The sequence below is a fragment of the Pogona vitticeps genome, chromosome 9 (assembly GCF_051106095.1).
Source record: "Pogona vitticeps strain Pit_001003342236 chromosome 9, PviZW2.1, whole genome shotgun sequence".
Lineage (NCBI taxonomy): Eukaryota > Metazoa > Chordata > Lepidosauria > Squamata > Agamidae > Pogona > Pogona vitticeps.
In genome coordinates this window covers 23,325,433-23,349,214 of record NC_135791.1, presented here as the reverse complement: position 1 = coordinate 23,349,214, position 23,782 = coordinate 23,325,433, and the positions used below count along the sequence as shown (strand labels likewise).

Below are 23,782 nucleotides of genomic sequence, written 5' to 3'. Positions count from 1 at the left end.
AAAAAAGCATCGTCGACTTCTGCCAGTAAATGAGTATGCAAGCTTCTGAGTGACACAGAGCTCCTTTTCACAGGCAGGAGTGATCCGAGAGGTATTCGAAGCTGTGTCTCGGGCAGCAAAAATGGTCCGAGCCGGCCTTGAGTTCACAAGGTAGGGTGGCCGCTGGCATGAATAGTTGGCAGTCTATGGCACAGTGACCCTCAGCAGGGAATGGGGATTTAAATTAAATAAGCAACCAAAAAATAAAATAAAATAAAAACAAACAATTAAAAAAAGGAAGAGATCAGAACCTGGGCAGAGAAAGAAATGTAATCCTCTTCTAACCCCTATGAAAAGATGTGCGGACAAACCAATTCACGTTTGAAAAAGGCAAACGGCAGTGTCTGAGGGGATTTTGCTCTGAGAGGAGGTGAAACCTTTCCTAATGGTTAGGGCAGCTGTTTGCCAGCGCTGGGCTGGGCCTTAGGGAAGGAACTGTGCATTTCCTTCCCTTTGGGCTTGGCTTTGGCTTGCATTGCCTAGCAACTGGGGAGTTTGGACGGGATGTTTGAGCAGCTTGCGCATGAGCCTTCGCTGTGGGGGGCGTGTGGGTACAAGTTCACACAAAGGTGGGAAGGGGGGGGGGGACGACATATTTTTCTTCCATGACCTGGACCGAGAGGAATATCTCCGTCAACCACCTTGAGCTCTGGGAAAAAAAAAAATCAGAAAAAGGGCCATGTGGCCTCCGAAACAATACAGACCCAGGACCACTTAAAAAAATAATTAAGTAAGCAATGGACGGCTAGCTTTCAAGGCTAACTCATCTTCTTCAGGCTGTGCACCAAGTTCTTAGAACTTAGAATTGCAGAGCTGGAAGGGTCCCTATGGGTCATCAGCCTCTCTCAAGGAGGCCCCGTGGGGAATCGAACTCCCAACCTCTGGCTGCCTAAACCACTGAGCTATCTAGCAGTTAGTTCCAAACATTATATGCTTTTATTAAAGTCCCAAAGTCTCATGGCCTCTGTTGGGGCCAGGTTAGCTTCTTGAGAGGAAGTCTGCAAAAGCATGTACAGTAGTTTCAAACTCCTCCCCAGCCAGCAGTTTTGGAATTCATCACCCAATATTTTAAACAGAAGATCTCCCTTCTTTTTGAAACTCCATGGATGTTTTATTTGGCTCAGGAAAACAAGGTGACCTCGAAGCCTCGTGACCTCTGGTTATGGATTCCAAATACTGCATGCAAAAGTTATTTTTTAGACTGGATCCCCAGTATAGCCAGGGGATTCAGGAGTGGCGGCCCCTTTCCCCACCCAAAAAGTAAATTTTTGGAACTTTAGCTTCGAAAGGCATTTGTTCCAAAGCCGTTGACGATGCTGGCACTTAATTGCTCTCCAACGCATCACAGGGAGGAAGGCAGCTTTTATATTCTGATCGCCCACAATGCCTTTGCTATCTCTGATGCACAGGAGGGCTGCACATGCGAATCAATTTCCAACAGGATGCACCCCCACACTACACAGCGCGTGCCTAGATTTTTTATCCGCAGCACAGATGGTCCCGTACAGGCTTATGCATGCCTGGATTTTCCATGAGCCCAGCCCAATAAAATGTTACAACCTCCTACAGGTACAAAGGTGGGAGAGGTACTATATGGGCTTTGTCTGTTGCATTGTGATGGCTGATGTTGCTGGCTGGAACAGGTCACTGCAACTGAGTTACATGATGAAGCAGGTCTTTGCTGGTCTGCAGAGGATGGATAAATTTCTCAGATTATGTCTAGCTTCTCGGGCAGCTCCTGAAACAGATCCGCAGCAGGTTTTTTTCATGACTAATGGGGTGAGGGGCAGGCTAGAAACTGGGTAACGTGTAAAGGAAAACATGGTGCTCATTCAATGTGCATCTGAATTATGGCAACCCAAAGAGGGGCTTTGAGGTGTATGAGATGTTCAAGGGGTGGTTTTACCACTCCCACTTCCTCTTTGAGCTTCCATCACCAAGTGGGGATTTGAACTCAGATCCTGTGGTGGTGCTGCGGGCTAAACCGCAGAAGGCTGTGCTGCAGGGTCAGAAGACCAAGCAGTCGTAAGATCGAATCCACGTGACGGAGTGAGCGCCCGTCGCTTGTCCCAGCTCCTGCCAACCTAGCGGTTCGAAAGCATGCAAATGCTAGTAGATAAATAGGGACCACCTCGGTGGGAAGGTAACAGCGTTCCTTGTCTAAGTCGCACTGGCCATGTGACCGCAGAAGATTGTCTTCGGACAAATGCTGGCTCTATGGCTTGGAAACGGGGATGAGCACCGCCCCCTAGAGTCGGACACGACTGGACAAAAATTGTCAAGGGGAACCTTTACATTTACCTTTACCTGTGAGTCCTAGTCCAACATTATATCCACTACACCACACAAACATTTGAAAATGGTGTTTGCACTCCACTCCTCTCTCCAAGGCCTGCGATTTTAAGCGTCATTGCAAGATGTGATTTTTTTGTAACTGTGGTAGAAAGCGCTCTCCCACCCGTGTCATCTTCGGCCCCTGTGGTGAGGGGTAAGGCCCCCTGCACAGAAGAGTCCATATTTCTGGACTTAACACCACAAATTGCATTGTCTTCCCAGCACAAATTATCCGTGCCCGCCCTCACACGAGCTGTGACATGCAATACTTATGTGATGGCCAAACAACTGCCACGGCGTTGCATAACTGGATTTCAGTCCCAGTCTTTAGTTTCTTAGAATAAAATGCAAACCTTCAGCAAGCCGGGCTGCATTCAGGAGATATAAACCCGGCCTCGCTCCTTTTTCAGCCGCCTGGCTAGCCAGGGCTCAAAGCCAGCAAGAGAGACCCAGAGCGAGCATGTTTTGTGAACGCCCGGCACTCTGAATACTTTAAATAGAGCTGCGATGTTCAGCTGGGGGGTGGGTGGGGTGGGTGGGGGCGGAATGACAGGCCTTTTCTTGGCATGAATGCTCCCTTTGTAATGAAGTGACATCTGGGAGAGTTTTCTTCCCGTTGGGTGTAAGCCTGGCCTCCAGAAAAACATATGGGAAGAGGTCTTGACCACTAGGTATTACTGCCCCTCACCCCATTTTAAAAGCATGCCTGGGTAGATCAGCTAGCCAGCTGTTTCAGCGATGCTCCCAAAGCAGGAGGGCTTAGAAGCAGATATGGATACCATTTGTCTGCACCATCTGGTGTTTCCAGGTACATTATCGCTGGCCATGGATGCCCCATTTTTACATCAGTCAGAGGTTGTCAGCCTTGAAATCTACCTGCCATTAATTCATATTTTCTAGCATATCAACTAAGTGACTAAACTTTTCATGTTTCCCCCAAATACATTAGCAACCTTTGCTCTCATCTTTGCAGTAAATCTCTCTCTCTCTCTCTCTCTCTCTCTCTCTCTCTCTCTCTCTCTGTCCGTCCGTCCGCCCGCCCGCCCACCCAACTGCACTGTTCAGACCTAGCGGCTCACCCATCAAAGGGAAAAGGAATCATCTCTCTGCCCAAATAAGATTAGGCCAACGGGGCAGAACTGAAAGTGCTTTAACCCAGTCGGGAATCTGGAATTGGACCCTGGAGGGTTAGTAGGAGGTGTAAGCCTGCTTGAAGCAGCCCTAGCTATAAATCGAGTGGGAATAGGAAAGTCAGTTCGAGAGGGAGAGAGATGAAGGCTGAAACACAGGCAGTGTCCCTCAGCTGGTGGGCTAGTGGGCATGAAGAAAAGACATTGCAGGCAAAACATGACAGACACTATATTCACATCAGTACATATGGACACAGACACAGACAGACAGACAGACAGACAGACAGACAGACAGACAGACAGACAGACATATATATATCCTTCTTTAGCCCTGTCCCTGATAAATCAAGGCGATAAAATGGTGAATTGGCACTTCCCATCCAGGCAGAGAGATGGTACCAAGTATGGTGTGGGATGTCATCCGAGGAATTAAAAGTAACTTTTTGGGGGAGGGGCAGGGGAAAGGGGGGTGGGAACAAGACTGGGTGGTTGAGGTAAGAGTGAGAATTACCCAGGTGTTTGCTTAATTAATTGTCCAAAAGGAAAATCAGCTGCCGCTCAGCTGTCGGACCCAGCCTCCAAACAAAGATGTGCGTAACGAAACTTATTTATTAAGAGGATTACTTTTTACAGTTTCCTGACAAGCCGCCTAAAGTTGCGCCGCATCGTAATTTACAGGATGATTGGGGGGGGGGGAGGCCTAGATGTGGCCCATCAGGAGTGGCCGCAGGGAATTTTGGTGACAGTCATCCGGAAATTTGTGCTGTGGGTGGGAGGCAGACTTTATAGCTTTCTATGTAGGGGGGAGGGTGGGCTTCCTATACCCACCCACCCCAATTCTGTCCATCCCCATCTTTCCCTCTCACTGATTATCCTCTGCGCTGTTTCCCCCTCCGGCAATGTTGTGCCTCACCCTTACATCCACTTGTCCCAACTCTGAAACCAGCTGACCAAGCAAAGGCTTATGGTGGGTTGCCATGGAAACTGCATCCAGTCCAGTCTCCCTGTTGCCTGGACCAAATCTTGTGGATGCTATATAAAGGGTAAAGTTAGTATAGTAAGAGACCCCCAGAAAAGTGCTGAATTCTTGCGGGAGAGCGGGGAGAGAGGGGAAAAAATGGTAAAATGAAAGCCGTTGTTCAAAATAGAAACTTTCTCATCATCATTTCGTTTACAAGTTAGATAGCTCCGTGGTTGAGGCATCTGGCCTCCTTCAAAAGGGTTGGACTTGATGATCCATAGGGTCCCTTCCAGCTCTGCAGTTCTAGGATGATGATGATGATGATGATGATGATGATGATGATGATGATGATGATGATGATGATGATGATGATGATGATGATGGAGAAGTAGAAGAAGTTCCTGTTTCAGGGCAGGAGTCCCCTACATGAAACATACAGCGGTACCCCATATTTCAGCCAAAAGGGAGTCCACTTTCAGAAAAATTACATTTGCAGATCTAGGTTTTAACTTGCTCCCCATCTCTGTATATTTTGAAGAAAGCATGATATCGAAATCCCCAGGATCTCCGCCATCGCTTCATCTCCCCCACCCCTGCCCACTCCGCCGACATCCTTTCCCAGCCCCTCTTTGCTTCCAGCTCTCACAAAGTGGAAATTAGATGGGAAATGGAGCGTGATTACAGCTGGCAGTGGGTATCGGATGCCCGGAGGGGATTGATTTCCAAAAGAAAGAAAAAGAAACCACGCCAAAAGAGCCAGAATAGGGGAAAAAAGAGGGGCGCTGTTTACTCCCTCCCTTGCATGCACGAACTACAGATGGGATGCTGAGCTGAGATCGTGGTGGAAGGAGAAGGCAGATCTGGGAAATGTTGCCCCTTGGTACTACAAACTCCAGTATCCCCTGGTGATAGCCCAACCACTGGATCTGGGGATGGATCTTTGTTTGAGGCCACGTTTCCCTTGCAGTGAAAACAGTTGTGGGGCGAGGGAGGAGAAGGAAGGGTTTCCTTGGCTGTTGAAGAGTTAAACTTTTCTTGATGCCTCTGGCCTGCATCCTGATCGTCCTTCTTATTCCTCTGTTCATTTCAACAGCGATGCCATCATGGAACCTACGAAGCTCTAAGCCACCTTGGCCCAGCGCCATCAGCTCTGGCTGGTACCACCAATGGCTTTCCTGGGTAGGAGGCAGGCTTCTTCCCTGGCCTTAACGCTTGGAGATCCCGACACAGCCTTGGTGGTCTCCCACACCAGTACGAGCCACACCTGATCCTCCTTAGCTTCTGGAACCAGAGGAGTTCAACCTGCTTATGGTGGCATAGCCATTCTTCCTAGACCAGCTTCTCCCAGCCTGGTGTGTTGAAGGACAGACGGGTGCATTCTGAGAAGCATCGTCCAACCCATCTGGTCCATGTCAAGTTGCAGGAGTGGTTGCCACAGTTTGTGGCTCATGGTTCACACCCTATGGCCTGACTTTGACCTACGAGAGCGGCTGCTCTGGTTTATTGAATCCGTCTTGGTTTATCTGTAGGGTTAAACAAACTCTACCCTCCTTGTTTGATAAACAGTGGTGCCTCGCTTAACGGTTGCCCCGCATTACAACAATTCCACTTTACGACAATCTTTTTGCGATGGCAATTGTGATTGCAAAATGATGGTCTAAATGGGGGAATTTCGCTTTGCGATGATCGGTTCTCTGCTTCAGGAACCGATTCTTCGCAAAACAATGTTTTTTAACAGGTTATTGGCGGCTTCAAAAGGGCCACCGGCTTTCAAAATGGCCCCCGCTGTTTTCTAGGGGCGGATTCCTCGCTATACAGGCAGGGAAATGGCCGCCGTATGGAGGATCTTCACTGGACAGTGAGTTTTTACCCCACTGGAACGCATTGAACGGGTTTCAATGTGTTTCAATGGGGTTTTTATTTTCGCTTTACGATGTTTTCGCTTAACGGCGATTTTCATGGAACGGATTATCGTTGTTAAGCAAGGCACCACTGTATTCTATGTGGGGCACCCCTAGCCCACCCCCGGGACCCCACGGATTCTGCCCCCCTGCCCCAGGACCCTTTATTTCATTCCACGACAAGAGCATCGATCGGTGCTCTTGACAGTTCCTGGAACAGGAGCTGATCTCAGCAAACCCGCGGAGCCAGAAGTCACCTCTGCTTGGCGAGATGGATCAATATTCTTCCTAACGGGCCAGAGAGTGGTCGCTCCACTCGGATCAAGGGAAAACATGCATAGAGGGTTGGAAGACTTACAGAGGAGTCCTGCCCAATTTGCAAACAAGGTATTGCCCATGTGTGGGGGTGCATGCTCGCTTGCACATTGTTAGACCTGATTCTGTGTTGTAAACAGCAGCCTCGCATTTAGCAGAAAATGACTTCTTCTCCCCATCTCCTGATCAATGGCAGAAAATGCTTTGCTGGCTAAGTCTCTCCGTCTTAGATTGCTTTTATAAGCCCAGGAGGTCCAGATGAGCAATTTTTTAAAGAAGTGGAGAACTTCTATGTTGAACACGTGTGAGATTTAAGGAATAACATCAAACCAGGACTGTTTTTGATGAATTTTTAATAGTGATCAATTTTTAAGAAAAGTATCGGCTCATCCCTTTTAATTTCTTTCTTTCTGTAACCCATACATGCATCAGCTGCACCAAACAAGGAGTGTTATTTTAAAAACCCACCAAAAACCGAAAAAGAGACTTTTAAGGCATCCTTGGGCAGGTCTGCACTAGTTTAAGTTGGTCTCCATCCAGTTTGTGTCACTGGGACACTGATGCCACCTAGTGGGCGAAGACGGCATCTCTCTCTCTCTCTCTCTCTCTGTCTCTCTCATGAATAAAGGTTTAATACATCAGATGGAGGATGGATATTTGAAATTCCAGGAAAATGAAGCTGTGTTGCTTCTAACAGGCAGAGTTCTGCCTGAAATCAAGACTCTTTGAAATAAGAAGTCTTTGGCAAATCAGCCTGCTGGAAATCAAGCATGTGCCCAATCTTCAGAAGAAAAATAAGGCAGAAAAGCAACTTTTGGGGGGGGGGAATCAGCAATCTGCCTGAAAGAATTTGAAGTAGAAATGAACGGTCTGATGATTCACGATACGGTGTAATGACATGGACACTGTCCAATAGGACCCTTTGCCACCAAGAAACACTCATGATGTCAGGACTGTAGTACCATCGGCAGAAAGAACAATCACTTCCCATCAACAACATTTAAGTAGTGCATGATTTCATGTGGCAGTGCTCCCTTGGATGATGCAATCCAGACTCAACGGTGACGGGCTTTGCAGTAACCCTTGGGGTGGGGGGGGGGAGAGGAAAGCACAGTGTTTAAACCAAGAATAACCAAGAAGAAATGTGTAGGGCAATCTCTTTCAGAAAAAGCAAATCCGGCTGCTTGCCTCCTTGCACCAGCAGAATTTGCTTTGACACCTGAGGAAGCCTTCCTGTGGTTTCCCTCTTTTCTTTCCTTGAGCCCCTCCATCTCAACTTGCCTTCTGCCATAAGCTGATCCTGGCTCCCCTCCAACAAAGCAGTAGCTGTCCCATTCCTCCCCATTTTGACTCGGTTAACTATTTAATGGACAGTTGGCACAACCTGATGTGGGACGTAGTGGCGCTGCGGATTAAACTGCAGAAGCCTCTGTGCTGCAAGGTCGGAAGACCAGCGGTTGTAAGATCAAATCCATGCGACGGAGTGAGCCCCCGTCGTTTGTCCCAGCTCCCGCCAACCTAGCAGTTCGAAAGCATGTAAAATGTGAGTAGATAAATAGGTACCACCTCGGTGGGAAGGTCACGGCGTTCCGTGTCTAGTCACGCTGGCCACATGACCACGGAAACTGTCTTCAGCTGGCTCTACAGCTTGGAAACGGCGATGAACACCGTGCCCTAGAGTCGGACATGACTGGACTAAATGTCAAGGGGAACCTTTACCTTTACCTTGGCACAACCTGCCATCACTGAATCGGCTAAAAAACTATAGGAGAAAATAAGACTGATATGTGACAAGTTGGGGCAGGATATAGGTAGTGTTCCTTTCCCACTGCTCACTTCTTCCTTACTCTCTAGTGTTTAATTAAATATTTTCTTGCTCTTTTTTTCTTGTTCTTCTGTAGTGAATGGATGCATCCATATTTACCTTCACTGCAACTGCCCGCTTGGTAGCCAGGTGTAAAAGCTTCAGTCAAGGTTTTCTCCTGTTTCAGGCTGAATGGATTTCTTGGAATGCTAAATTCTTACCATCTGCATCCTTGGTGATTACTCCTAATTCATAACCCTAAACTTGCTTTCCCAGCCTGGCGGAAGGCTGTTTAACACACTTTTCGGCTGGGTGAGTTTGGTTTTAAATCAAATTGATTTAAATGACCATTTAAATCATTATTTCAATCACTAATCTGTAAGCAGTATGTCTAAAAAAATCTGATTGAAATCAAATGTTTTCAAATCTGATTTGAATCCGGAAAAAAATCAATTTAAGTTTTTTTTAAAATCCTATTTTAAAATTTCTATTGGGACTTTTTAAAAAATAAAATGCTTACTTAGCAATTTAAATAGTGATTTAAATTGAGTCCACTCTGCTTTCAGGTCTAAAGAAGGGGGTCACAATCCAGAAAGTTCACCCTTTGAGATGCTACAAGGATTTTACTTTGGTTTTCATTCTATTTCTGATGACATAATGCCTGCAAGTTCCTACATTTGGTTGGATTTCTTCCCTGCTTTCACTCACCTGCTTTTACTGACCGCCCGGACCATTTCAGGTTGGCTGCTGTGGTTCTTGGCGTTCCCCATGAGATGGAGAAGCGGCTGGGGTATCCCATGGAGCTGATGAAGGGAGGCAGTTTGGGGGAGATCTCGGCAAGGGTCGATTACGGATCCACTGGGCAGAACCGTTGCCCTGAATGCAGGATGGAAAAACCAGTATCAGCAGGAGGTGGTGCAAGTATCACGAGAGATATTTGATATATGCATTCAGAGCTTAAGATAGAGAAGTCATCTTTTGGACTAAAAGTGGACTGCTTAAAGCTCTCAGAATTCACCACTGCTGGTCAACAAGGTTGATTGGGTGTGCAGGACATCAGAAGGAGAATGTTTTCCCCAAAGTACACACATATCCTGCAAACAGGGGCAAGCTGATTGACCAGAAAGATAGGAACAACCTATTCAAGACTGGTAATAGGTATTTTAGGGACGTGGTGGTGCTGCGGGTTAAACTGCATAAGCCTCTGTGCTGCAAGGTCGGAAGACCAGCAGTCGTAAGATCGAATCCACGCAACGCAGCAAGCCCCTGTCGCTTGTCCCAGCTCCTGCCAACCTAGCCGTTTGAAAGAATGTAAAAAATGCAAGTAGATAAATAGGTACCACCTCGGTGGGAAGGTAACGGCATTCCATTTCTAGTCGCGCTGGCCATGTGACCACGGAAACTGTCTTCGGACAAAACGCTGGCTCTACGACTTAGAGACGAGGATGAGCACCGCGCCCTAGAGTTGGACACGACTGGACTAAAATGTCAAGGGGAATCCTTTATCTTTTAACAGGTATTTTATTAAAAATTGTACTTCCTGGTCTTACAATGCTTTAACACCAGCAGTGTTATCCTCTTTGTTATGCGTGAATGTGCACTTAGTCTGTGTCTACATTTGTAGGGAGCCTGTGTTTACATTTCAATAAACGTGCTGCTGAATTCCCCCAATATTCCATGATTCCTTCCTTCCTATCCCTCTAACACCCCCCCCCCGTGTTATGTGTTGTCAATTCCCCTCCAAGTTACAGTGACCCTAATAGAATTTTCAAGGTAAATGAGATATTGAAGGAGAGGTTTTAGCTGGCAGGATAGCTCAGCGATTTATGACTCTGGCTGCAGAGCCAGAGGCCAGGAGTTCGATCCCAGGGCTTCTAGGGAGAAGAGCCAACCTGGGGAGCCTTGGGCAAGCTGCACAGTCCCAGGGCTCCCCCTAGAGGACGGAAATGAGAAACCACTTCCGTGTAGTTTCTGCCTAAGAAAATCCCGAAAGGAGTTACCATCAGTTGAAATCGACTTGACAGCACACAAATGTTAAATTTATCAGTGCAAAGCCCACCCTCCAAGTTTGTTTCCATGGCAGAGGGAACCCCTGTGTCCTGAGTCCTAATCTGTCACTATTCACTGCATCAGACCAAGTATTTCATCTTTTTCGAGGTTCGTAGGGCTGAAACAAACTTGAGTGCGTGCAGGATGCACAGCTGAAAACATGAATTTACAGCCAGATATTTTGGAATTTGGGGGAGCATTGCTTTCTAAATACAAAATTTAGTGTTAAGTGCTGCTGAGAAGGCCACATTTATATCACATATTCCCACAGTCATTCTCCAGAAATGAATCGCTCTGACAAATTTAACCCCCATGAATTTTTGTCTTCTCACAGTGAGCATTTTTTTAATGATTCTGCGTGCATCGCAGAAGAAAGCAGAATATCCTTCTTTTCATTCCATGCCCAATGTGGAATTTTTTTGGGTTTCTTTGGAAAATAAATCCTGTTCATTCTTCTTCCTGGGAGTTCTACCTTGATAGACAACACTTTCATGCGGCTCACCTGGGAGCTAGGCCTAGCTTCCTGTTCAGAAAGGAAGTTCCTCTTCCTGGGGTAAGGGGGCAAAAACAGGATGAGCTAGGCCTCAAAGCCAGGGAAGCCATGGTTAGGTGTTAGTCAGGCAGAACTCCCAGAATGGAGAATCCAAAAAAATCTGAAAATCTGACCCCTAGCAAAAAAAATCAAGGAAGGTGTTTCTTACCTGATAGCTAGGATTAGGTAGAGGGACCTTCTTTTGCCATGGCAAATTCCCTCGAGGGGGGACTGGGGGTATCTGCAACTCAGGGTCCGGGCATGGGGCTGAGGCTATACTTATTGGCTAGGGGAAAGGAGGAAAACAGAATTCTTGTTATTATTATTGCTGTCGAGGATGACTTTACTTATAGTCTGCCTTTCTTTTAATCCTGTGGCACCAAGCTGGTTCACACCAGGATTTCAAGAAAACAAAGACGTCTAAAAACACCATTAGAATATACAAATATAGCTAAGCAGATTTTCATATTAAAACAACAGCCAAATCTAAGAAGGCACCCAATGTAATGTTTAAAAGCACCCAAAAGACAATCGGGCTCTTGGAAAAGGCAATAAGGCTGGGAAGGCTGGAAGGCAGCAGGAAAAGAGGAAGACCGAATAAAAGATGGACTGACTCTGAAAGGAAGCCACAGGTTTGGGCTTTGTAAGACCTGAGCAGAGCCGTTCTGGACACGGTATCCATATCCATATCCATATCCATATCCATATCCATATCCATATCCATATCCATATCCATATTCATATTCATATTCATATTATTATTATTATTATTATTATTATTATTATTATTATTATTATTATTATTATTATTATTATTATTATTGCAACTCTCAGCATAACCTCCGCCAGCATGAAGGAGGCCATGGTGGTTGGGGAAAATCTGGGACTTGTAGTCCAAAATGAGGGAATTTGGCCCAGCTGGGCGGATACCTCCGGCTGACCTCTTTCCTCTGGCGCATGGTGGCCATCTCCTGGAGCACAGATGCCATGTCCTCCAGATCGCCCTCGTCTTCCTCCAGGCTAGTGCGGTCCTCTTCCTTGCAGGTGAAGGGGTCGATGAAGATGTCCTCGTGGCCCGAGATCTCTCGCCGGCAGAAAGGGCAAGTGTGGGCTTCGGAAAGCTGCCGAGGACAAAGCGGGGGTGGGGGTGGGGGTTAGTGGATTAGGTTTTGCCCCCAGCACCACTCCAAAGCTGGAAGAAAGGGAGAGATGCTTTCCAAGGAAGAGGTGGGGGCAGAGGGAGAGACGTCTGCAAGCTGGAGTACCTTGGTCTGTCTGGAACTACAGTAGGACCCCCATATCCACAGGGGATCAGTTCCAAAAAAAACCTCGCGGATACTGAAAAATGTGGATTACAGTGAACACTATTTTAATAGTGAATGCTATACATAGCATGGTCTCTGGCTCCCTCTAGTGACCCATTCTGGTAACTTCATCTTTAAAAATATATTTTTCTAGGATTTTTCTTTTTAATATTTTCAAACTGTGGATAAGTGAATCAGCGGATACGGAACCTGCAGATAAGGAGGTCTAATTGTATCCACAAAGGGGAAGCAGCTGGGGGATTCTGGGCATGGTAGTTCAAAAGAGGAACCTTTCCAAACTTTACTCAACAGGCAGTGTCAAGCTAGCCAAAGCTCAGGAAAGGTCAGCGGCTATAGACTCACCTGCCAGGTATCAAGACATCCCCTACAAAGCAGGTGCCCGCATGGTTGGATCCGGACGTTCTTGTCATTCTCCGCACAGATCTTGCAAAGCTGGAAGGTGGAGCCCACCTGGCAGTAGAGTTCAAACTGTTCCTGTAGCAGAAAGCAAAGAGTCCCATCATCATCATCATCATCATCATCATCATCATCATCATCATCATCATCATCATCATCATCATCATCATCATCATCATCATCATCATGTGCCTTAAGATTGTTTCAGACATATGATAAATCCTTCATAATTCGTGGGTGTGTTCATGCAAGCCTGGGCATGGGTCTAAACTTACCTGGGACACCTGAATCCGGTTCTGTGACGAAACCTCCGTCAGTTCTGTCAGATCTGGGTTAAAGTTCTTCCCATCCGGATACCGGTAACTGCAAGGTGAGATGGAGCCGGTCAGAATTCCCTGTGCACTTTGTTACTATTTTGTTGGGTGTTCCAGTAAGAGGGAGCAGGGTGTGAGAGAGGTATATAAAAGTATGCATCAATAAAAGAAAGTACAGTAGGACCCCCATATCTGCGGGATCAGTATCCACCGATTCACTTATCCACAGCCTGAAAAATATTAAAAACATTAAAAGAATAATCCTAGAAATATGTATTTCTAGAATGTCATTAGCAGAACTAGCCACTAGGGGGAGCCACATATCATGCTATTTGCTTTTACCACCTTTACAATAATCTACGTTTTTCAGCATCTGTGGGGGGTGGGTGGGTTTGGTACCAATCCCCTGCAGATATGTGGATTTTATTGTATTGATGGATAGGATTTTGATCTAATCCTTCAGTATGTGTTCGTTTTGAGATATTTAATTGTTATCAGAATCACTAGACCGTATATCTTCTTTGATGGCATGGGAAAGTAACATTTAACCATTCAACTTTTCCCAGCAAGACTGGCAGGAGTTAAGGCCACAATCTTATGCAGATTTACCTTCAAGTCACTCCACGAAGCCCGGTAGGGCTGCAAATTGCAGATTGTGCCGGCTATTGTCAAAGCTCTCTTAAGTTTCAGAAAGAAGATTTTTAAAAGAATAAAAATATATTGAGCGAGGTCCATTTCTGAAGTTTTGGCAAGTTACAAAGAAAGGCAAAACTCTATTTTCAGCTGTCTAGGCAAATCAAGTTCGCTAAAATTCCCAGAAACCTCTAACCAGCAGGACCACAAGGCAATTCTGGAAGTCATCATCCTAAAAGATAAATTTCTCAGCTTTGTTCTCAACCAGCGCGCCCCCGCCTTCACCCCATCGCTTACTAGCCTTCCTTCGACCCGTCAATGAGTGCCTGGAACAGAGGTTTATTCTGTGGAATGGTCTGCAAGATGCTCCCGTCCTCCGTCACGTAGCCAATAGCCCACTGGCCCAATCGGGTGCAGCTGAGTCGGAAGATATAGCTAAAAAAAGAAGCAACAGTGGAGCTGTGATCAGAATAAAAGTAGGGACTGCTTGAGTTTTTACAACCCCACATGCTGCCTCTAGAAATTGTGGCTGGGAGGGGCTTTCCTGGGCTGGCCTGCCTGTCAGTCTATCCAGTGGTAACCAATCATTTCTTCCCTGCCTCTGAATTCAAAGCAGCCACGTTGGTCAGTCTGCTGTTTGATCTGCTTAACCGTATGTAAAGAAAAACATTTTTTTTACTCTTTTCTTTCTCCTTCTAATGTCTCAGAGTGATTTACTGAGACTGTAGGTGCCAGTTAATGAGAAAAGGGGATAGTCTGATTTGGGAAACATGACGTTATTCTATTTTGTGAATCCCCGCACCTTGTTGCACAACTCATTAAAGTGTTTTCTAAGCCAAGAGTTTAAGTAAATTGCAGTTGGTTGCAAATTTTAACCCAGCTCACATCTCATAAGAATTTAGGAAAATAGGCACATGTCTTGATTTTGGGGATATAAAGAATCTGAGAACTGAAACATTCAGATGTGTGAGAAATGGACAGATTTTCTCCAAACTTCATTTAGGCCATTTGCTTAGGGACCATTTGCTCTAAACGTAGAGGATCGTTTTACCTGCCCGGCTTGCTGGTGTATGCCTGCAGACGCGCCTTGACTTCGTCATAGGTGAGGAAGGCCATGTACCCCGGATGTGTCACGGCGAGGCATGTCCAGTTCTTCAGCAGGGTTGGCCAAGGCTGTGGTGAAGAGGGTCACCGAAGGATCAGATCAGAACAGACACAGCAAGAGAGGGACATCAGAAGGACTGCACTGAGCCGGGCCCAAACTCCCTCCCACCCAGCAGACTTAATTTGATGGATTATTGCATGGTTTCCTGTTGGTATGAGGAGAAGTCAAACATGTAGCAATGCAGGATCGCCTTTGATCATGCTGGAGAAGTTTGCTGGGTGCGATCTCCCTTATAGCAACTCTGACATGCACACAGGATCTACTCCAGCCCAGATCCAAAAAAACAAACAGATTGGGTGCTGGACCCAAAAGGTCCAGACTGGGAATGGAAAAATGTCAGGCTGGTTTGTAATATCCTGTAGGTCAGTGGTCCCCAACCTTGGGCCTCCAGATGTTCTTGGACTTCAACTCCCAGAAATCCTGGGCAGCAGAGGTGGTGGTGAAGGCTTCTGGGAGTTGTAGTCCAAGAACATCTGGAGGCCTAAGGTTGGGGATCACTGCTGTAGGTCATCTGGTTGGCAGAAAATAGCTCACATTGGACGGTGCTGCAAGCATTCCAAAATGCCAGCTGTGTTGCTATTTATCCATACCCAAAGTGGTGTTTTCCTATAGAAAGTGTTGGGAGCTTTTGCAACCTCGCATGCTCCCTTTGATAGGTTAGGCTGGGAGGAACCTTTCGGGTCTTTGGCTGACCTATTAAATTGCCTGGCACTAAACCATTGATTCTTCCCTGCCTCTGAATTCAAAGTCAGCCCCATCGTCTCTTTTCCCTCTCTCATGCCTGTTGAGGTCTGTTCCTTGAAAGCGGTCATGCTTTGTCTGTTTGCTGTTTGATCGGCTCGATTTTAAGTCACCAACGTTTTTATTCTTTCTCCTATTTATCTCTCAGAGTGAGGTATTGAGACTGTAAGTGCCAGTAGATGAGGGAGGGAAAGAAAGGGTGGCCTAATCTAGGAACTTGAAGCTATTAACGCTCTGTGAATCCTTGCACTTCTGCTGTGTAGCTAGAGGAACCGAAGCAAAATTCAAAACTCTGCAGTAGTAAGTAGGGTCCATAACAAGATGTTGGAATGTAGAGGGGCCCTGTTTGGTTTTCTAGAATATTCTAGATTCCTTTTCTATAATACTTCATTCCTTTTCCTCCCCTCCAACCCCACCCCAGCTTCTGGTCTTCTTTTCTGACTGACACCTGTCATTCTGTGGCTAGCAAGCACACGCTGGCTGATCAGCTTCTGCTGAATTGCCCTGTTAATTTTACGTCTTGTTGCTTTAGAGACCTCAGAGTTTCCCCAGGTATGTTCAAAAAATCTTGTTTCTTGTTAGTCCAATTTGACTCCACTTATATTGACACTGGCTACTTGTGTTTGCTCTTAGAGCAAGCAACACACAAACATAAGCTGTGGCAAGCTACGGGTTTCTTGAATTATTATTTTTGCTTGTTAAACGGCAGGGATAGCTAACCGCTTTTTAAAAAAACTCAAACAAATAAATTGTCTCTCCCGACTTGAACAGATCTAAGATGACCGCAGAGGCTCTCAGCTTTTCAGAAATGGAAACTTTATGACCTCCACAAATAGCTACCGTGGACCCTCTCACACCACCCACAGAGGGAGGCTGCGTATAATGGACTTAAAGAAACCACATCCTGCTGCGGTGTGAGCATCTCGGCTTGTGATAGGCATGACTGCAAGCCTGCAAAAAAACACAGATCATCCGTGGGGGTTTGGTGGGGGGTGGAGAAGGAAGAAGTGTGTAGTTTAGAAGGCATGCAGTTGACAGATGCAACCAAAATACTTCTCATTGCAGAGGTTCAGGAGAAAGCGCTAAATTCCCAATTGTGTAATGTCACATCTCAAGTCTTAGATTTTCAAATTCTTCCTCTTCTGTCAGTGTCTTCTTTGGCACATGTTTACCACTGTGCAAAAAGTCTACAGTGTGAACTTACAGATCTCTCTACTCAGAACATGTACACTGAATTCGGTGGGGGTCACTGCACCTGCAGTTTTAGCCAGTTATATTTTTTTCACCCTCCTGCTAGCTAGAGGAATATATGTTGGAATAGGTTTCATGGGTGCAATCCAGCGGGGAGAAAGGATCTGATCACATCAGATAAGATTGTTCACAGAGGGTCACAATCTTAGAACAATCCTTTTGTGCAAACAGGAGTCACTCCAGATTCTTCCCAAAAGTACCAGAAGCCATGAGAGTTAAAATAGGCTCAAAAGAGCCTATGAGTGTTATTTACAAAGGCAACTGTGATTTCTGGGAATAGATGGTGAGCAGATGCTGGAACTGGGTTGATAAAAACATATACATAAAAATAAAATAAAATATCAACTACTACGTTTATCCAACACCAAATCATGTTTCCTAAACATTTTTTAGATTTTGCTTTCAAACACTCTAGTGTTGATTATTTTGAGCCTGAGATACAAAAGCACAGTAAAATGCTTCAGTTTTTTTTAAACATCATCATAACTGGCCTGCCCAATGTTCCTATGTCTTATCAGCTGTACCTGGAAGAGATGGGTGAAAATATCAAACTCAAAGACAGAGATGTGTTTGTTGCAGGTGAGATCAATGGTAGACCTCAAAGCCATGGCCATCGGTCCAGGATCCAGAGGGTGGATATGATGAAGGCCTTCTCGAAATTCAGCCCAGGATACCAAACTTCTGTGGAAAGAAAAGAGGAGATGACACAAGTGCGCCCCCACCCCTAAAAATCAAGTTAAACCAGTGATTGTGACCGTGGTCGTTACCCGAACTTAGAATTTCTGAAGAAAAAAAGTGAGTTGCATGCGTTTTTTAAATTTTATTTTAAATTTTGTTTCATTTAAACAGACGCATTTATGTGAAATTTTAAATTATGAATGGATTCTTTCGTTTGTTGAAAGGGGGTTAAATGATGGTAAAGGAAAAGGGGCCGGTGGGCGGGCGAGTGTTCTCAAAAATCAAAGAGGGGGTGTGATGATGAAAAGTTTGCAAGTGGTGGCTCTAGCGATCTCGCTTCTAAACGCAAGCGAGAGGGAAGCAAACAGACCGTGTGAGCATGCAGGGTTACGGGCTTAGCGCCTCACCTTCCACCCCACGTCTCTCTCCAGAAGGATTGTGCCTCTGATTTGTTGAGCTGATAAGTGCTCCCTCCGTCTTTCCCATCAGGAAACAAGGCCCGAACTTCGGCCAGCATGTGGTTGAAGATCAGCGAAAGCTTGGTGAGGTTCCTTCTGCAAGGGGAAAAGTGAGAAGGGAGAGACAGAATCCATAAACCAAAGGCCACTGTCTTATCGCTGTTGCTGTGGTACAATTCATAGGCTTTGAGCAGAGAGATGCTTGGGTTTTAAAAAGTTGAATTTTTTTATACCTTTTGCAACATCAAAAGCTTTACCTGTCTAATTTGAAGCCTGTGGCTGTCAAAAATGGAAAGAAAAGAGAGAGAAAAACAGTCCTGGTAAGAAAATAGAGGGCTTTAGAGGTTTGTTGAGAGAGAGAAAGAAAGAAAGAAAGAAAGAAAGAAAGAAAGAAAGAAAGAAAGAAAGAAAGAAAGAAAGAAAGAACGAATGAACAAATGAATGAACGAACGAACGAACAAGGACAAAACAGGACAGAACAAAGCTTTCTGGGCAGTTCTTATGCCTTTAACAACACCGCCTCTGTGCCTAGAGTCTTTGTACCCATGGAGGTCATCTGGGACTGCCCTTCTAAAAGTGCCAAAGTTGAATATTCTGGGGGAAAATATCTGTATGCTCTGAAATTCTCCTCCCGAATCATTGCAAATTCGAACATTCCTACAGGAATTCGGGAAGGGGGTGAAGGCAGAATTATTCAGACAGGCCTTTAGATGGTCTTCAATTGCTTTTTCCACCGCTCACGTGGTAGAGCATTATGTGGCCCTGTAGATAAGATGAAATCATTTGGTAGCCTTACTGTTGTTGTCCATTTCTATTCGTGTTTTTATCCAGTTACGTGAAACATTTCATTATCGGGCAGTTATATTTATTTGTTATATATGTAATGATTGTTTGAATTGTGACGTACACCAGTCTGCGTGTCTTTGGGTAGAAGAAGGGTACACAAACGAAAATAATAAGAATTAACATTCGTACGTGTTGTATAAGTCGGGAGCTATGGCAACAGAAGTTTTTCCAGGCCTGGAGGCAAATATCATTCATTTAACTGCCGCAGAGTTCAGAAAACGTTATATGTGAAGCAAAAGTGGCCAGACTTTGTAAGTGGCTCTTACAAAGAGGGAGGGAGGGAGTTTGCTTACCGAGGAACTGATAAAAGCAAAATCAAAGTCCAGCCCTCAAACTGGACTTGCAAATAGATGGTGTGTGGTTGCCAACTTTTTCTTTTTTTAAACCAGATCTCGCCCTTCTGCTTTTAAACCGCATTTCACTCTCCACATTTTGTTAGGGTCTTTCTCTTGCTGTGTCATAAATGCCTTTGCTTGCCTGTTTTCCTTTTTGCATCTCTTCAAATTATTGTTGTTGAACATGCCTACATAAGCCCCAGCTGTTTCTCTCGTTTTTTTCCCCTCTGGTTCTTTGGCAAATTTAGGAACAAGGTGCAGATGCCACGTCTCCACAAAACCCTTGGTTACTGGCCTTTCGTACCTTAAACTCCACCATCTGCAGGAAACTTGAGCCCCGCCATGTCAGAAACAAAATAGCCATTTTTTCCCCTTTGAGAAAAGATGTTTATGTCTGGCAAGGTCTTTTCAAGACACAGAAGCTGACGTGTGTCACATTCTTATTTACCAACTTTGTAATAAACAAACCGTTGTTCTCTTCCAAATCTTAATCTTTTACACGCAGTTGTAAATAACAAGATTAAAAAGAAAGATTTCCAAAGGAGCGTCCACATGGACAACAATCAGCATGAGGTCGGGCTACCTGGTTTCCCCCCTTAATAGATTTTTGTCTTTATAGAAGGGAAAGAAGGAGATCAGGGGAGGGTTACAAAGAAACCAGGTTTTTCCCGACCTTTCCTACTATATATCTATAAAAGTACTGTGAAAAGAGGGGGGGGGGAGAAAACCCAGAAAGGTATTTACATGTTTATAAATGCTCTGTTGATAATATTGATTATTCATGGTAACTTTTGAGGACGATAACATTGCACCAGTTGTAAGTAAACACATATAGACTGAAAGTATAATTCAATCAGCAATGGAACATTTTATTAATTTTTAGTAATTGTTATGAAAACTCTGCACCCCACTCTTTATATTATTATTTCTTTTCCTTTATTTATTTATTATTATTTTTATTTGATTTGATTTGTATCCCACCCATCTGGTCTATACGACCACTCTAGGTGGCTTCCAATATAACATAAAAGCAATAAAATAACACAAAAATATTATGCATTTTATTACATATTTTTCTTTTCACTTGCACTAGGGCGACACTCGTGCGTCACCGCTGATTGAGAGACTCTGTCGCATTTCAGACAAGACCACCGTACAGTCAGAGCCTCACCGGTGTGAGCAGCCTCGGGGGATTGGAAAAACCTCTCCTTCCCGAAGCCTAATCAAAGCAATTTTGGTGCGCCTCTAGGTATAATGTATTTTTATAAGTATAATCACAACAATAGTAAAACCATGCCGTCTTTTACTATGCCAGGGGCTCTGTGCATTTAGGAGCTGCAGCGTGACAGGCAGAAATTCAAAAGGTATAGCCTTCTTTTTACAAAATAACAACAGTTCTATTTAGCTAGACACCACTAATCTTTTCCAGATTAACAGGGCTTTCATCCATCAAAAGAACTGAGGACCTAGGGGGTCCCACTGTTTTTACTCCGAACGATTAATATAGCTGCTAACTAGGTAGATTAACCAAAACCTGGCTGGTCCCCTGTGGCTGCGATGAGGCAGAAATCTAACCCATCCTGTGTTCTTGCACATGGTGGGGTTTGAGGAAGACAGGGAGGCAAAAGGTGCATTTGCATGTATCTTGATGAAGAATTCTGGATAACTCTAAAGCTTGCACAGTTTGCCAATTGGATTTTTAACTTGATCCCAATAAAGCTATCGCCTAGCGGTAGAGTTCATATTTGGTTTTCTCCCAATGGATCAGAACAGCCATTTTAGAAAAATTCTTGCACCAACGTCCTCCATAGAGCCAGCCGAGGACTAAGATAATGGAGCCACTTCTTTGGAGCATCCCTTCCCTGGGATCTCCTCCTCTCTTTCTCCCCCGGTAATCCTTACCTGGCCGTTGAACCGTCTTGGAAGATTTCATCTTTCTCCTTCCTGAAGAGTCGGATGGCTTGTTTCAGCTTCGCCAGCAAGTTGGTGAGGAAGATGCGGAAATATTCTCCCTCCCAGAGCTGGGCCAAACCTGCCCTGTACTGCTCCCGAATAAGCCTCAGGTGCTGGTGCATTTGGGGCAGGAGGGAAGGCAGGTGTGGCGGGCTGTTCCGGAGGCCCAAGCGTGGCTGGCTTACCAACTGCTGGAGCTTCGCCAGGCCCTGGAGGGTTTTCTCCAGAGAGCGGTGGGCCGAATCCCACCGAAGGATCCGGGAGGGTTTGGGTGAGGTTGCCATAGCCGAAAAGGGGGGGAAGGAAGGATAAAAGGGGGGCCAAGCTCCATACAAAAAAAAAAAAAAGAGAGAGACTAATCCAGCTAAGGTTTTCCGGGTGTCACCGGTGGATCCAGGGCAGCCGGTTTGAGAGGGCAGTGCCTACCTCGCATCAGGAAGAAAGTTAAGAGAGAAAACAGGGAGGAGACGGAAGGAGAGCAGGTAGAAAATGCAAACGCCGGGCCGAGCCGAGAAGGGGGAGAGCATGGGGGAAGAAATAACCTTCAAAAGGAAACAACAAACAGCCTCAAAGAGCAAGAAAGCCTTGGCAACACACCACACGGTGCGCAGAACAGTGGCCACAAGTACAGGGGGAAAGAGTTGGCGGGCAGGAAGGATGGACAGGCAAGATGCCCATGTAAAAAACAACAACAACAAAACTCATTTGTTTGCCTCTAGGGCATGAGGCACTTCCCAGTGTGCCACAGTTATTTCCCTCTCTCTCTTTGCTATAGTGATATTTTCTTCCCTGCCTTTATGCGCTCGGTGCTGTACAGAGAAGTGGCCACGGACGGCTGGCCTCATCTTTTTAGCTCTTTCCTGAGAAGGGGAAAGAGTGTCTCCCCTTTCATTCTGGCAAATATTTCAGCTGGATTTTTTTCATGTTCTCTGCTTTTTCCCCTTTCGCTGTTGTCCATTTATTCTCCTTCTCCATTTCTCTCTCGCCTCTCAGCGCCACGTAGATTTCTGTCCGCTGAGGTCAACTTTAGACGTGACCTCTGAGGCTCATGCCATATACTGTGCATCTTTAGAATGGCATGACATGCTTCCTTTGGGGGTGAGAAACCGAAATAAATTTTGCCGAGAGGGTTTTACAGCCAAAGGAAGGCCCGGTCCGCAAAGACGCCTAGCGGGCCCAAAAGCAAGCAGACGTGATGATCGGCTAGACGCTCTAGAAAAAGCATCAATAGGACCTAACCTGGTCCTTTCCAGATGTGCTTCAGTACAAAGCCCATCATCCTCAGTTAGCCTAGTCCATCCTGCCTGAGGTGATAAGCACTCTGATTGTACGCTTCTGGAGAGCACCGGGCCTAGGAAAGGCTAAGATAGGAAATAAGAAGCAGGCCTCAGTGTTTCACCGCACTCTTCAGGTTCGATGTTAAGCCTAAGAAGGAGAAAGGGAATGTGTTGGGGGGGGAGAGAGAAGTCCAGAGATGATGCTAAGCATGGTGTAAAGCAGTGGTCTCCAACCTTGGGCCTCCAGATGTTCTTGGACTGCAACTCCCAGAAGCCTTCACCATCACCTCTGCTGCCCAGGATTTCTGGGAAATGAAGTCCAAGAACATCTGGAGGCCCAAGGTTGGGGACCACTGGTGTAAAGGACCCCGAATTCTCAGTCTTGCAAAATTGAGTAGAGAAGGTGTGATACAGATTAGCCCTGGACTGCAAGGAGAACCAACCTATTCGTTCTGAAGGAAATCAACCCTGAGTGCTCCCTGGAAGGACAGATCCTGAAGCTGAGGCTCAAGTACTTTGGCCATCTCATGAGAAGAGAAGACTCCCTGGAAAAGACCCTGATGTTGGGAAAGTGTGAAGCCCAGACCTAGTTCCAGAATGTAAATGTAAAAGAAAGAGGGAGCAGGGAAAGAGGAATCAGTTAAAATTCTTTCTCATTCAGCTCTTAAAAGATGTAGGAGGTCTGTCAGAAATAAAGGTGGCAAATTTAGGCGGGAAGGGAAGCTGATTAAATTCCAGCTGTGTTTACGACAGAGAAGATGTGTGAGTAAAGTGTAAAGCAAGGTGAATGAGGAAGCAGAGCCTGAATTGGTCTTACATCATGTTTTACCCAGAGCTACATAACAAGGAACTCCAAGAGGAATTAAAGTTGGGTTTGCCAGAGGGCTTGACTGTCCAGGATGAAAGAGAACAAGAGCAGAGCTGGAGGCGGTTTTCACTACGACCTGGTTGACCTTTGGGAGAGTGGCTCAGTCACAGCTCAGGAAAGTCACCTGTGGAAACTACAATGCCCAGAATCCCCAACTAGGTGGCTGCTGGCATTGGTGGAGTGCATAGTTGTTCCAAAATAACATTTCGAAATAACTGGGTGGAGCAGCTGACAAGCCGAATAGGAAATGGAGGACGTGACTTTCTGTACCTGTACAGTCGGCTGTGCTTCGCTCACCTGGGAGCCCCACCCTTTCTTACTCACCTGGGCGTCAAGCCTGGAAACTATTTGCAAAGGCAAGGGAGAGCTTGCGAAGGATTGGTTTCCAAAAAAGAAAGTGCTCTTTTGCAAAGGCCACTTGGGGGCGATACTGGTCCATTCTTTTTTCACTCCTTTTTTGTGTGGCGAATAATTTTT

General features: G+C 45.6%; 1 protein-coding gene across 3 annotated transcripts; it reads right to left on the bottom strand.

Annotated features, from left to right (window-relative positions):
- Positions 1-4,094: 4,094 nt before the first annotated feature.
- CBLC (Cbl proto-oncogene C) lies at positions 4,095-22,536 on the bottom strand. 3 transcript variants are annotated; one of them, XM_072980276.2, is made up of 11 exons: positions 21,110-22,536; positions 17,976-18,122; positions 17,415-17,571; positions 14,785-14,906; positions 14,031-14,168; positions 13,062-13,149; positions 12,733-12,864; positions 12,007-12,186; positions 11,235-11,351; positions 9,193-9,360; positions 4,095-4,767 (listed from the first exon to the last, which is right to left on the bottom strand). In XM_072980276.2, exons 1-10 carry the CDS (start codon positions 21,442-21,444, stop codon positions 9,220-9,222), a joined length of 1,557 nt encoding a protein of 518 aa, XP_072836377.2. In that variant the 5' UTR covers positions 21,445-22,536; the 3' UTR covers positions 4,095-4,767; positions 9,193-9,219. The 3 variants fall into 3 exon arrangements, with proteins under 3 accessions (XP_072836377.2, XP_020668173.3, XP_072836378.2); XM_020812514.3 differs by lacking the exon at positions 4,095-4,767 and adding an exon at positions 7,017-7,762; XM_072980277.2 differs by lacking the exon at positions 4,095-4,767 and adding an exon at positions 7,017-7,762 and having other exon boundaries at positions 17,415-17,568.
- Between the last annotated feature and the right edge of the window lie 1,246 nt (positions 22,537-23,782).

What these genes read in the sequence shown, in the direction of transcription:
- CBLC (XM_072980276.2), bottom strand. Translation starts at nt 21,444, where the DNA reads ATGGCAACCTCACCCAAACCCTCCCGGATCCTTCGGTGGGATTCGGCC. An exon ending in AGAGAGACGTGGGGTGGAAG is followed by an intron (nt 17,572 to 17,975) that starts GTGAGGCGCTAA and finishes TTCTTTCCACAG; the next exon opens with AAGTTTGGTATCCTGGGCTG. An exon ending in CCATGCGCCAGAGGAAAGAG is followed by an intron (nt 11,352 to 12,006) that starts GTCAGCCGGAGG and finishes CCTTTCCCCTAG; the next exon opens with CCAATAAGTATAGCCTCAGC.